The sequence below is a fragment of the Oratosquilla oratoria genome, unplaced genomic scaffold, assembly GCF_046742065.1.
Source record: "Oratosquilla oratoria isolate Oo_2021 unplaced genomic scaffold, ASM4674206v1 SCAFFOLD107, whole genome shotgun sequence".
In the NCBI taxonomy this organism is placed as follows: Eukaryota; Metazoa; Arthropoda; class Malacostraca; order Stomatopoda; family Squillidae; genus Oratosquilla; species Oratosquilla oratoria.
This window is the reverse complement of record NW_027467464.1, coordinates 346,808-362,500: the sequence shown is the minus strand read 5'-3', so window position 1 is coordinate 362,500 and position 15,693 is coordinate 346,808. Positions and strand designations below refer to the sequence as shown.

The 15,693-nt window shown below is 43.5% G+C and overlaps 1 protein-coding gene across 4 annotated transcripts in view; it reads left to right on the top strand.

Annotated features, from left to right (window-relative positions):
- The window catches only part of LOC143022513 (beta,beta-carotene 15,15'-dioxygenase-like), a 139,083-nt gene extending 124,970 nt beyond the window's left edge, over positions 1 to 14,113 (top strand). The window contains exons 10-11 of one of the 4 annotated variants that reach the window (XM_076180760.1): positions 3,180 to 3,320; positions 13,868 to 14,113. In XM_076180760.1, the coding sequence (XP_076036875.1) occupies positions 3,180 to 3,320; positions 13,868 to 14,014 (288 nt within the window). In that variant the 3' untranslated portion in view covers positions 14,015 to 14,113. Of the gene's footprint in view, positions 1 to 3,179; positions 3,321 to 3,756; positions 3,895 to 13,867 lie in introns of those variants that run through there. The other 3 variants (XM_076180759.1, XM_076180761.1, XM_076180762.1) reach the window with 3 other exon arrangements.
- The last annotated feature ends 1,580 nt before the right edge of the window (positions 14,114 to 15,693 follow it).

The window sequence follows — 15,693 nt, the reverse complement described above, 5'->3', positions numbered from 1 at the left end:
AGCTACGGACGTTATGGTAGAACACACGTAAATCCAGTCTATCCATGGGAATAGTTGGCTTCAGTGAGTCCTACTAATTGGAAGGAGTTTTGGAAGGAAATTTAGTTATCCTTATGGGCTTAAAGGGTAAGCACTTCGCTGTCGGAGGAGGATGCACTACCGTTAGACTGGACTGTGTCAGTGGTAGTGCGGACTATACATGCGGCTAGGAGCAGATATATATATATATATATATATATATATATATATATATATATATATATATATATATATATATATACATACATACATACGGCGCGGGTGCGTAATTACATAATTGCACTGGATTAGGTTAAGTCGGGTCAAGCATGGTCGCACTGTCAAAGGAGCATCAGGTCTAGCCATGTGGGCGGCAACACGCGTTCCATACCACGTGGTTGTCGCGGCTATACAATACTCCCCTATTAAATTGCCTTGGCTTAAGAGAGGATTCCGCATGCGGGGGGATGGCCACTGGCCATCTCCGCTGGAGACAGGTTGAGGTTGCCTCAGATGGCTCGATGAACGTTGGACGTAGGAATATCTATCGTCGATGGCGGTAGCTGTGGCTGATTGAGATGCGGTTTGTAGTAGAGTTGAGATGAACCACCTCTGATGGAGACATCCTGAAGTTGCCGCAGCTGTCTAGCGTCGATAGGGGTGCGGTTTGGAGGGTAGTCGAGGCGAGAGCTGTTGCATAGACCAGACGGTTGTTAGCGTCATTGACCAATAACCTGTAATGAATGGGAAAGTCAACACTGAGGAGAGGCGTCATAACGTTTGCCAAGACGAAGATCCAGGAGTCGTGGCGACTACCAAATGTTAAATGCAGATCTACAGTGCATCAGATTGTGGTGGTCCAGTGTCTGTTGTTGGTGCCTGTAGGCTAGCGCTGCTGCTGCGGTGATTATTTCGTCATTGACTTTGCGAAGGACAGATTGGGTGGACACTAAAGTCATATCTGACAGAGCATATTGACGCTAATACTGGCTCCGTCGGTTGTGGGTAGGAGGCGTTGCCATGGGCAGCATCTCGACGTATACTGTATTTGGTTTAATGTTCACCAGTGGCTGTTTGGAGAGGTGGAGCGGTGATGGGGGCGGCATCAATGGAAGACGGGCCCATGATGGCCACTCCTGGGTCACCAGTGTAACGATGCTACTGTTGGAAGAGAAAGAAGTTTTGGTGAGTTCGTCACCTTTATTGAGTAGGAGCAGATAAGGTGGGCCTTAAATATTAGCTGTCTTCGACCGGCGTCTGTAAGGCTGTTTTTCTGCAGGAGGTTTAGGGCAATAGCAGGGTCACCGAGGAGGTTTTGGAATGGACTAATATGTTGCTCCAGGTCGGAGCAGAGGAAGATGCAGTGGCTAAAGAACGCCATTCCTGTGCCACAGAAGCAGATGCACTGAGCGAACTTGGTCCGCCAGTGATTTATTCGGAGCCGGAATACCATGGCCGCAATGTGTGGGGGCAATGAGGAGAGACTGGAGTCGTTGGCCTCGAGGCAGGTCGTTGTGGGCCATCCCCGGGAGGCGACAGTGGCGGCATATTCTGGCTTCCACACGTCCCAAATGGCCAGGTCTATCTTTCTTTAGGCATCACTTGCCGTGAATTGTATGGATATCATTTCTTCCTCTTCTGGCAGCACTGTCGGCTTTTTCATCTTTCTGGAGTCCACATGGAGTCCCCATTGGTACTGGAGTCGGATGCTCAGCTTGGCCGTTTCTGCCGAGAGACGTAGGATATCATTTAAGATGTCGGGTCTTGTATTACAGTGGGCATTTTGTAGAACTGCTAGGCTCGAACGAGAGTCTGACAGGACCGTGACGCGTGATGGTTTTTGTGGTAGGATGGTGACTTTGACGAGGTCCTCCCGGATTGCAAAGAGCTCGACCATGAGGATAGTGATGGTGGTGGTGGTGGGGGGGGGTATTATATAGAAGGACTCATTGGTAGGTTGCAGGAAGAAGCCAGCTCCCGATTCAGCCCGGGGCTTCCTGGTTGTGGAGTTGGGGTCGTGTTGTTTCTTCGGTTGAGCCACGGTGGGAAGTTACGGCAGCTGCGTAGGATACGCAAACTTGAGTGCAATCCTTTTCCCCTCTTTAGGAGTGAGAGGGGTAGCGTTGGTACGAGGAGACGCTGGGGGCTTGTCGGCGGTGGGTCCGGCGGGCGGGATACATTTTCCCGCAGGTGGAACTGGGTCCTCGTCCATGTCTTGCGGGAGGTCTCAGGGCTCATGAGTCCCTGAGAGGCGGGCGCCACGGAGACGCTTTCGGCGGTGAAGGTCGGGTTGAGAAGAAGCATCTTCGTCTTCGCTACTTGAGAAAATGCTCTTCGTGTTTGAAGATTCTTCCATTCGGACGAGGTGGGTCGGGAGAGATTTTCTCCCACGGTGCACGCACTCTCACTGAGTAAGTCAAACTCGTGCTGTACATGCGGCCAGGAGCCGATATATATATAGAGGGCGCGGGTAGTGACTCGTGGAGCGTAATTACATAATTGCACTGGATTAGGTTAGGTCGTGTCAAGCAGGAGTCGCACTACCCGTGGTGCGTAATTACATAATTGCACTAGATTAGGTTAGGTTGGTTCAAGGAGGGCTACACTGTCAAAAGAGCGTCAGGTCTAGCCATGTGGGCGACAACGCGCGCTCCCTGCCACGTGGTTGTCGCGGCTGTACAGGCTCATAACGATAGCAGTCAGTTATGGAGGTCTCTTGCTCGTGTATATTTTCATTGGTCCATTATATCGGAGTTCTGCCACACTGTTCACATGGGTTGCAGTGAATGAAAATAGACATGATATTACTCATCAAAGGACCACTTTTCTTAATAGACAAACGCAATGATGCTACCTCTCTTTACAAACAAATGGAATGTTGCCAGTTGTTTCGATAAGAAAACACGATATTGCCACTTCCCTTAACAAACAAATTTCCCCAGAAACTTAATCCACTGTTTAGGGTGAAAATGGACGACAAAAAGTATCAAGGCCCCAGAATCCAACAAGAGACGCGTTCACATAAAGCCGATTCTTAATGATTCCTCCCCATTATTTTGTCACTCCTGGGAATGTTGATGACTTTTTTGTTTACAACTGTTGAAAGTTGGCGCCGTCACATTAATGCTGCTGGTGCCGTTCTCATCCTCTAATTGATGCAGCTGGTCAAACTGAATGTCAAGACGAAAGAGAAGTGGCTCTGGCACGAGGAGGGAAAGCTGGTGAGTGAACCCGTCTTTGTACCGGCCCCGGATTCTTTACACGAGCTCGATGGGGTCATCCTCTTCTCTCTCATGTCGAAGGTACGTAGGGACTTTTTTTTTTTTTTTTACTACCCTCCTGAATAAGGACAGTATTGGTAGCAGAGCCTAGGAAGTTATAGCTGGGATGGGGGGAGCTAAGGTGCCAGGGCCTAGATCAAGTCCAACTTTACTTAACTGAGATGCTCCCCTTCTTCATGACATAAAGTACACATTCACTTTCAGGGGACCCCCCCGCCCCCAGATTTAAGAAAAACTCGAAAAATTGCTTTATTGCATAAATACATAGTAGGGATCTTGCTCTAGATGCTGGTAAAGTGTTTTTATCGTACCGCCATTTTTAAAGGGTTTAAAGGGCCTACCCTCCCTCCCCCCGGCAGCCACATGCTGCGCACGACCATTGTTTACATACGTTTTGACCATATTTTACTCTATTTTTTTGCGTTTGATGCACTCATAAAGTTTTCTCTTACGTCAGGCATGCACGTGAGTATGTGGTGTGAGGAAGTTCAGCCTGCACGACTGGCAGTGGCCTGAGCCTTACAAAGTAAAGGACATGTACACGTTAGCTTGCCGCGTTCACTAATTTGCCATGTGAAATTCGCATCTATTTTTCAGTGAAGAGATATTTGAAGATATTAGCCATGCCTAAGCTATCCAAACAAAAGGCACACTTGCAGAAGATAAGAACGTCTACATTAGCAACTCAAGGGGAGAAAGAAAGAACCCCAGCATTAACTTTGTTATCACCACCTTCGCCACCACCACTAGTACTCCCTCCAGCAGCTCTCTCCCTGCCATCTAACTCCACATCCTCAGCACCTGATCCTCTGTCCTCTACACCTATATCAGACACGTTGTCTCTACGCAAACAACTGTTTGCTAACAAGTGGCTACAAGTGGCTACAAGTGATGTCCTTGATGCAGCAAGAGCCTGTTCCAACACCAGAAAGGAAACCAAAGAAAAGAAAGAGAGCTGAATCCCAGCAATCAGACTACCTTGCTGGGTCATTCTAGACCAAGAACTCAAACTTTGCGACAAAGAGTGAGGTGGCGGCTTATGAGACCCTCACTTTGAGTGAATAATATCCTACACTGTAGGAGGGTACAAAGTACCCGAGTTACTTAAAAGATGCAAAATCATCATGAAAATACAATGGAACCTGTTTTCAATGGGTCTTAGGAGGTCCAATGTAAAATTTAGTCAAACTAAGGGAAAAAAAAAAAACTTTAACACTCGTTTCTGAAAACTGTAAGTTTTTGATACACAAAGTCTATCTCCTCCATCAATTTTCAACCGATTTTTGCATATGAGGTCTCTATTAATAGCTAGATAAATGACACAAAATGAAATAGAGTTTTTTTGCATATGTTAAATAGAAAATTTTTAATAACGTGTCAAAGTCAAAATTTTGCGTTTTTTAAAATAATTTTTTAATACTTTTTTTCCTCGGCGTTAAACAATATTAAAAAAACTTTCTATTTTGTTTTTTTATATATGTAGAAGATTCTTTTGCTGTAAAATGGAAGACATCGAATAAAAATTGTAAGATATCACACAGAAAAACTCAGCAAGATCCTTCAGAATTTTTTTTTTGGGCGGGGGGTCCCCTTCAGTTGATATAGTTCTATTCCATAGTGTTTCTATGTACCTCTTACATATGTTAATCTGCTTACTATTTAGTTTGCATATGGTGACACTCTGAGTTTTCATCCATAACAGTCACTGTGCGAGTGGAATGGAAGATTTCAAGGTAATAATAATCATAAAAAAAGATGATTTTGAATAGAGTTGTGATGAGTTGAAGATCTTATAATCGATTGAACACAATGGAACTCTTCCATCTTAATGGTTAAGTCCCACTCACTGCACCAACCCAGAATCCAAGGATCTTGCATACCAAGCAATCACTGACCCACCCTTTCTAGGCCCTGCTACTATGGGTGTGGGAGCGGGCGGTGGGTGGGAGACTTGTTATCCAATGTAACGCAGACCTAGGCAGCTCGCCATTGACATACTTATTCCAAGACCCTTCCAAACAAAGTCTAGATTGCTGCGTGAACCAATGCTCCTCTCATGTTCCGCCCTGGACACTTGGACATGGTCTTGGCAACATGGGCTCTCTTCTGCTCTCACTTGTGAGGATGAAAGACAGTGCTCTAGCGTGGACATAGGTCCTGGATGGATGAAGGGAATATATCCACCCACCCCTTGGATTTTGGTCGTGATGGGTGGGGGGGGGGGAGAATGATGATGTAGGTTCCCCCCCCCCCTCGACCAAAATCTGGATGGGATATATCCCCTCCATCTCCCAGGGTGCCAGGATTGCCAGCTGAGGCCAGGTCTTTAAATCCCTCTTCATGTGAAGCAGCTGTTACAGACGGATGCATCCACACAAATCTCTGTCTCTGATTTGATTTCATCTATGGAAATCAGGTGTTCAAATCTGCGGTGTAGTTTTCCACTGTACACTGGAAAAACGGATATGAATCCTGCGGAAGTGTGCCTGGTGAATAGCTCGAATCACAGAGGGGTGAATGGTGTCTTCGGGTGCATTCATTCACGCAATCAACAGAGGTCACGATGCCTGGGGATCTTCTTCATACAAGAATGACGCGACAGTCAATATAGTGTTTCAGCAACACTTCCGAAACTGCTACCTGTGCATCAATTTGATTATTTCCAGTTAAGGCACACCCAATTTTTCTGATGCACACACACACACACACACACACACACACACACACACACACACACACACACACACACACACACACACACACACACACACACACACACACACACACACACACACACACACACACACACACACACACACACACACACACACACACACACACACACACACACACACACACACACACACACACACACACAGTTGGTAGAACGATGAACTACTAGCATGGTGGTGCGCGTAGTACTTGGTTCGAATCCTGCCCAGGGCCGAAATTAATTTCGGTACAGCTGCGCTTCGGGTCGTTACTCTGACTCTCGTGGGCGGGGAGTTGGGTGTGTGTGTGTGTGAAAGGTCATAGGATTACCCATAGATCGGACCTACGAGCTCTAAGCTCTCTTCCAGGAGGGAAATAGCTGTCGATCACGAGTCGAACACGTGATCCAAAAGACCAAGTGAATACACACACACACACACACACACACACACACACACACACACACACACACACACACACACACACACACACACACACACACACACACACACACACATATATATATATATGTATATATATATATATATATGTATATATATCTATATAAATATATATATGTGTGTGTGTGTGTGTGTGTATGGATTAACCTATAGGTATGTATAAACATATACATAGATATACATATATATATATATATACATATATATATATGTATATATATATATATATATATATATATATATATATATATATATATATATATACAAAAGACTTTTTCCCCCTTACACGGGGGAAAGCCAAAAAAAAAAATAATAATAATAATAAAAAGGTATAGAAACCACTCCCACCCATTCCATCCCCTACTCACTGCACTCATCTCCACCCTCCTCCCTCTCTTTCATCCTGGCACCTCCTGGATGACGGGTCATCCCAGCATCCTGTCCACTGCCCCGTGTTAGAAGCAGTGTCGCAAGACACAGCACATCCACAGCAAGGCCACTTCATTAATTCGGCGACCCCCCCCCCCTCTCCGTCCCCTCATGCAGAAAAGGAGAAGACGGGGAGAAATCCCTTCGGGCTAGCTCAGTTTATTTCTCATATATACTTCCTCACTCACTATCTCCCACCCACATGCATCACAGCCTCATCTATACACAACCATTCTCCATTCACCCCTATTTTCTGTCCTGTCCCGTCCTTCCTCAACAGACATTCCTCTCTTTTGTAATGCCGCTTTTATCCCATCCATCCATCTCATCCTAGGACGCTCCTTCATATGCACTCCTTCCACCTCTGCCTTCCACACCTCTTATACTAATCTTTCTTCACTCATTCTTTCCATGTGTCCAAACCATCCTAATACTCTTTCATCAACCCTATATTCCAACTCCCTTTCCACCCCTGTTCTCCTCACCTCCTCATTTCTCACTCTATCTAACCTAGTAACCCCTATCTTACTTCTCAGACATTTCATCTCAAACACATTCAAACTCCTTCTCTCTTCCTCTCTTATGTTCCATGTTTCTGCCCGTACTGTTCTGTCGGCACAATCACTCCTTCATATAACCTCCTCTTAGCATCCATTCCCAGATGTCTATTTCTCATTACACTTTTTAATTCACCAAGACTTTTACTCGCTTCTCTCAATCTACATTCTACCTCCACCCCAACTCCTCCCTTTCCTGCCACATTCGCACCCAATTATCTAAAACTATCCACTTTCTCCAGTCTCTCACCCTTAATGCTCACTTCCAGCCTGATGTCATTCTTTCCCATTGTACATCTCATCACCTTACTTTTGCCCACATATATCTTCAGCTTCCTTTTTTCACACACCTTCTCAAACTCTGTCACTAACTTCCTCAATCCCTCCTCTGGTCCTAATACAAGCGCAGTGTCATCATCAAACAACAACTGGCTTGTTTCCCACTTTTCTCTATTTTCTTGAACCATCTCCATCCTCTGACCCACCTCCCTTGCATTCACCTCTCGCACCACCCCATCCATGTAAAGATTGAACAGCCAGCACAACATAACATATCCCTGACGAAGTCCTACCTTTACCTCAAACTACACTCTTTCCATTTCTAATCCCAACACAAGCTTTACTACTCTCGTAAAAACTCTCGACTGCTCTTAACAGCTTTCCTCGTATCCCATATATCTGCGGTACCTCCCACAGTGCCTTCCTGTCTACCCTGTCGTAAGCCTTTTTCAAATCCATAAAAGCCCAAAAAACATCCTTACCTTTTCCTATAGCTTTCTCACATATCTATCTTACCATAAAAATCTGATCTACACAACCCCTACCTGTCCTAAAACCACACTGTTCCTCACCAATTACTCCCTCTGTTCCTCTCCTAATCTTCTCAATCAAGACCCACCCATAAGCCTTCCCAACTACACTCAACAAACTGATCCCTCTGAAACTACTACACTCACACTTGTCCCCTTTTCCCTTGTAAAGCGGAATGATACAGGCACTCCTCCAGTCCTCCGGCACTCTACCCTCTCGTAAACAAACAATAAATAACCTCACCAGCCAGTCCACCATCACTGTACCTCCTTTCTTTAGACATTCTGCATGGCATCCATCCAACCCATGTGCCTTACCATCTTAACAGCTGCTTTCACTTCATCTTTCCCTATTTCTCCTCCATTTTCTTGATTCATCACTCTCGTTTTCTTAGTGCATCTAACTGCAACTATATATATATATATATATATATATATATATACATACACACACACACACACGGGCACACACACACACACACACACACACACACACACACACACACACACATATATATATATATATATATTGACTATATTATGACAAATAAGACTGAAGGTGAAAGAAGTAGACGAGGAGTAATGGGAGAATTTCACGCTTTAACGTTTTGACCCGCAGGGTCTTGATCACAAAGCTAACAACTCAAACGTAACAGGATGTTTTATACACGGACGGGTCATCTCATGGGACGCTTCGGAGAGCTTGTTATCTTATTTGCGTATTCTTTTATTATTAATAAGCTTGTGGCTTTTGCTAAACATACAAAGCCTTCTCTATGGTTAATGTTGTTATTAATGTTGATATATGCTGCCTCAATTGTCTTCCTTATTTTCTTGGATGTTGTTGGATGTTGTTGCTAATGTCTGTATCCCTAGGTACAATTACGAGTATGTCATCAACATACCTAAACCATTTACTATTCCTACCCATTATTGTCATGGAAATACTCGAAACAGAAGAATACATGACAATAATGGGTAGGAATAGTAAATGGTTTAGGTATGTTGATGACATACTCGTAATTGTACCTAGGGATACAGACATTAGCAACAAACTCAGAAGATTAAACAGTGTAAATGAAAATATACAATTTACTGCAGAAAATGAAAATAACGGAAAATTACCTTTCTTAGACACAATTATCCATAGAATAGATAAAAATGTGAAATTTTCAGTATACCGGAAACCCACCAATAAAGAAGACTATATACACTTCTACTCAGGACATAATGACAGAACTAAAACAGGTATTATAATAGGTTTCTTCCTCAGAGCATTTCGTATATGCAGTAAAGAATTTCTAGATCTTGAATTACAACATATTACTGAGACTTTCATCAAACTCAAATATCCAAAAGGTCTCTTATGTAGGTTGAAAAAGAAAGCCAAAGAAATAATTAACAAAAGTAAAGATAAAAATAAGAATGATAATAAATGTAATAATGAAACCAGATATATCACAGTACCAAACTCTAATGTCAATTCATACCTAGACACTTTTCTCCTAAAAGCGGGCATCAAAATAGCCAGGACGTCAGGTAACAAAGTAGGACATTTGGTAACACGTAGCTACAATAATCCCACTAACAAAAACAGCGTTTATAAAATTCCATGTAAAAGTTGTCCCTCTTCATATTTTGGTGAAACTGGTCGCGGACTTAATAAAAGGATAAATAAACATAAAAATGACGTAACAGCCCATAGGACATCTAACTCCATAGTAATGCATGTGGATAAACATGGTCACCTTCCAGACTGGAACAACACAACCGTATTAAATAAAGGATCATCCAAGAAAATAAGGAAGACAATTGAGGCAGCATATATTAATACTAATAACAACATTAACCATAGAGAAGGCTTTATATGTTTAGCAAAAGCCACAAGCTTATTAATAATAAAAGAATACGCAAATAAGATAACAAGCTCTCCGAAGCGTCCCATGAGATGACCCGTCCGTGTATAAAACATCCTGTTACGTTTGAGTTGTTAGCTTTGTGATCAAGACCCTGCGGGTCGAAACGTTAAAGCGTGAAATTCTCCCATTACTCCTCGTCTACTTCTTTCACCTTCAGTCTTATATATATATATATATATATATATATATATATATATATATACATATATATATAGTGTGTGTGCATACATATATACATATATAAGGTGATGAGATGTACAAGGGGAGAGAGTGACAGCAGGCTGGAAGTGAGCATTAAGGGTGAGAGACTGGAGAAAGTGGATAGTTTTAGATTCTTGGGTGCGAATGTGACACGAAAGGGAGGAGTTGGGTTGGAGGTAGAATGTAGATTGAGAGAAGCGAGTAAATGCCTTGGTGGATTAAAAAGTGTAATGAGAAATAGACCTCCAGCACTGGATGCTAAGAGGAGGTTATATGAAGGAGTGATTGTGCCGACAGCACTATATGGGGAGAAACATGGAACATAAGAGAGGAAGAGAGAAGGAGTTTGAATGTGTTTGAGATGAAGTGTCTGAGAAGTATGATAGGGGTTACTAGGCTAGATAGAGTGAGAAATGAGGAGGTGAGGAGAACAGGGGTGGAAAGGGAGTTGGGAGATAGGGTTGATGAAAGAGTATTAGGATGGTTTGGACACATGGAAATAATGAGTGAAGAAAGATTAGTACAAGAGGTGTGGAAGGCAGAGGTGAAAGGAGTGCATATGAGGAAGCGTCCTAGGATGAGATGGATGGATGGGATAAAAGTGGCATTACAAAAGAGAGGAATGTCTGTTTAGGAAGGACGGGACAGAACAGAAGATAGGGGTGAATGGAGAATGGTTGTGTATGGATGAGGCTGTGATGCATGAGGAGGAGTGGGTGGGAAGTGGAGGGTGAGGAAGTATGTATGAGAAATAAATTGACGCATCCCGAAAGGATTTCTCCCCGTCTTCTCCTTTTCTTCATGAGGGGACGGAGAGGGGGTGTCGCCGAATTAATGAAGCAGCCTTGCTGTGGATGTGCTGTGTCTTGCGACACTGCTTCTGACCCAGGGCAGTGGGCAGGATGAAGGAATGACCCGTCATCCAGGAGGTGCCAAGATGAGAGGGAGGGGGTAGGATGGGGGGGGAGTGGATTATGTAGGGGATGGAATGGGTGGGAGTGGTCTCTATGCCTTTTTCTTTTTGGCTACCCACCGTGTAAGGGAAAAGGAAGCCTTTGGTATATATACACATAATATATATATATATATATATATATATATATATATATATATATATGCATGCATAAAGCTGTCCGTCGATTTCGACGATGACGTCACTCCATGCGAAGGAGTTGAAAGATGAAAGAAATTCAGCGTTGATGGATCTTGCGGTGGCTGACGAGTCCAATGCGGGCGGCACATACACGTCCACAGAAGTCACACACGTACTCTCCATCTGGGAGAGCTGGACGATGGCGCCTAGCTCGTCTTTCTTCAGCCACTCTGTCATAATTTTGGTTGAATGAGGTCATTCCCGACTGGCAGGTCGCCTTCCACTCATCTCTGTCTTCAGTTAGTGTTTCTAGTTGCATAGGTTGGATGCCACACTTTTTCAAGTTAGCCTTCAAGCAGTCTTTGTACCGTTTGCGCTGCCCACCCACTGATCGTCGTCCTTCTGCGAGTTCTCCATATAAAATCTGCCTTGGGAGTCTATTTTCCGGCATTCTTGACACGTGTCCAATCCATCTGAGCTGTTTTCGCACGATCATAGCTTCAAGAGAATCTACACCCACCCTCATTCGTATCTCCGTGTGAGGTATGCGGTGCCACCACTTAAGGCCAAGAATCTTCTGCAGGCAGCTTATGTGGAACCTCTCTAGCGTCTTGATGTGCCCTCGGTAAGGGACCCAGGTGTCAGCGCTTGGGTGTCAGCGTAGGGGCGCGTCCCCCGGTTGGCGGATGGGGGATCCTCTCCCTGTGGGAGGTGTGTCCTAGGACACCGTGGACCAGACACCCTGCAGCTTCGTCACGGACCAGTCGTCTTTGCCTGATCTTTGCCACTAGAGCCTCTGTGCTGTGGTCAAGTTAGTGGTCTGTGGACTGTGCTCCCACCTACCACTTAAATCATCTCTGCACAAGCTCCGCTCCATGCATTCCCCTCCAAGTACCTTCAACTATATTCCCCTTCAATGCTCTTACTCTCAACAAGTCCCACGGCGATGGGAAGGGAACGAAGGGAGTAGGTGCCGAATGCCACTGGAAGCTCCTAGCTCTCAACCTGCACGTGTGGCGGCCCTGGACTTTGGTCGCTGGACTGGCCGAATGGAACGACGGCCTCCTTCGGCAGCACCCAGGACGACTGAGCAGCCCTTTTAAGGATTCGCACTGCTCACCCCTTTATGGGGAGGGGCCTAGAAATGGTGGCCTAGACCTTGCTCGTTCCAAACTCTCCATGGGCAGGTGACCGCGCCTGTCGTGGCATTCCACTTATGCGGTCGAAATCGTAGAAATATATCACAAAATAGAACAAGAACTCAAGATATTCATACTATGACTATCGCGGCATGGAATGTGCGTACGCTGCTCGACAATGAACAAAGTGAACGCCCACAGAGGCGCACTGCTCTTATTGCATCGGAACTCAACCGGTATGGGGTCGACATCGCAGCCCTGACAGAGACAAGACTTGCAGATGAGGGAACTGTGGAGGAGGTAGGTGAGGGCTACACGTTTATGTGGAAAGGCCTTCCAGGAGAGGAGAGACGTCTGAACGGAATTGCGTTTGCTGTGCGAACCTCACTGCTAAGATCCTTACCCGAGACCCCACGAGGGAAGAGTGAACGTCTAATCACATGGAGAATCCCGCTTCACGGAAACAGACACATGACAATCATTAGTGTTTATGCTCCAACACTTACTGCAGAGAACGTGGACAAGGATAACTTCTATAATGTGCTATCTGAAGCAGTACGAGTCACCCCAAAAGAAGACAAACTTGTAATTCTCGGATATATATATATATATATATATATATATATATATATATATATATATATACAGTATATATATATATATATATATATACATATTAGTAAAGAAGGGGAGCAGGTTCTCAGTAATACACGTGGAGTTAAAAACGACAGCATTGTTGTAGTTATTCAGTTTTTTCTTTGTATTCTCGATTTTCCTGATTAGAGATTTGCCATTAACCGGGTGAATTGAAACTAAGTCTCTATATTCTTCCATTTTTTTCTTATTTGTGCTCAACATTTCGTCTTGAAGAAGACATTTTCAAGAGTAAAGTGAAATAACAAAATTTACATAGTTACAGTAATGGTGACAAAAATACAAATATTATATAAATATAGTAAAGATGACAATTGTGTGCAAGTAAAAGAAATATATATATATATATATATATATAATATGTATATAATATATATATAATATGTATATATATATGCACACACACACACACACACACACACACACACACACACACACACACACACACACACATATATATATATATATATATATATACAAATGTATATATATACATATATATATATATATATATATATATATATAAATATATATATATATATATATATATATATATATATGTATGTATGTATGAAGGATCATCCCTTCCGACAGGCCGACCCGAACTACGTCGCCTTGGTCTTGCTGAACCCGCGCGACTGGGGCGAGATCGCGCGCGCCGAGTTTGAAGCGGCAGGCGCCGTCACCTCGACGTTCCACGGCATCTTCGCAGGCACCAAGGATAAAATCCACAGGCTCTGAAGCCCGTCTTTGCTGAAGCCGAAGCCGAGTTATGTAATGTGTGTGTATGTATATATATATATCCATTTTGTATGTATCCCATTTAAATATTTACTAATAAAGAGTAACACTGACATTGTTAATACTTTCCCTAATAAAAAAATTATTTTATTCACTCATTAGTGTTAGAAAATGTCCTAAGTACTGAGGGATTTAGGCATGACTAATAGAAATTAATAAATATACCGTGCACGTTAGAAGTTGCATATACTCGCCCTTGCCAAATAGGGTACCAGACGTTTCTCCATAATTCCTCAATGGATAACCCAAAGGGGACTAGCAACAGTGTAGTCCTTGTGAATGAAATCGTTTGCTGTTATTGTCGGCTTAAACAAAACCCGGAGAGGAATACGCAGTGGGTTGTTATAGTTCCTGCTGGTGTGCCCACGGATGTCACCCATTCAGGAGTAGTTCCCCTTTCATTAAATAAAATTGTCGGGTCAGAGTAAAATCTGTGAAGGGACATACAGTATTACTTTTTGAGGGAGTCAGTCTAAGGAAGCCAAATACAGTGGCCCAAATCATGCATGCATGTATACAGACATCCATACATATATACATACATACTCATACATACAGTATATTCATACATACATACAGACATACACACATACATACATACAAACATACATACATACATACATACATACATACATACATACATACATACATACATACATACATACATACATACATACATACATACATATATACCTGTATACAAATACACACAGCAATCACATTGGATAGGGCACACCACATCTCTTGGGTGATACAGGGTTCGGAAGGTGCAGTCGTCGAATGTGGTGCCCCTTGGAGAGGTTCACCGAAGGAGCCCCAGTCCACATATCCCCGGTTAAACGAGGCAAATACCACAACTATTACCCAAAAATGCATCTTTATATTTTTCACACCGATGGGTGATTCTCCGGCGATCATCCCTCTCCTCCTCCTATTAGTCGGAGATGTAAAGACCAACCCTGGACCCATCACAAATTACGCTTGTCCGATATGTTTTAAACCCATCACCTCGAGCATCAGACAAAGAGCTCACTTCAATGCAATTTATGCAAAAACTGTAGCCACCTCACTTATACATCAGTTGTTAACATAATACACAAACACCTTGACCTGTTCCTCATGCCCACCCCCAGCCAGTATCCTCATCCATACCCTAACTCTTGCCCTCCCCTCCTCCTAATTCTGATCCTAATTTTCCCCCATCGGTACCCCAACCCCGTAAGCAACCTACAACACGTACCAAACACACAACCTTACAAGTTAATATTAGCGCGTTGCCATCATGCAAGAAAAAAACTACGACACTCACAAAAAACACCTAATTTCATAATCTTAACCGATTGAAGGACGTTTGGGCCCTAGACGTTTGGGGCCACCAACCCAGGATGTTTGGGCCACGGGACCAACTGTGGGGGCTATTTGGGCCACGTTTTTTTTTATCATTATTTCAATGTAGTTTTGTTTACTATTATTGTTTTTAGTGTCTTTATGTTAGATTTTGTTTGTTCAATGTTTTTTTTTTTTTTTGGGGGGGGGGGAACCCAGTGATAGTATCAGACCTCCCAGGCTCATGCTGATCTGCTCAGTATGTGTAAAGCCTCAGCTCCAGGCTTTAACTT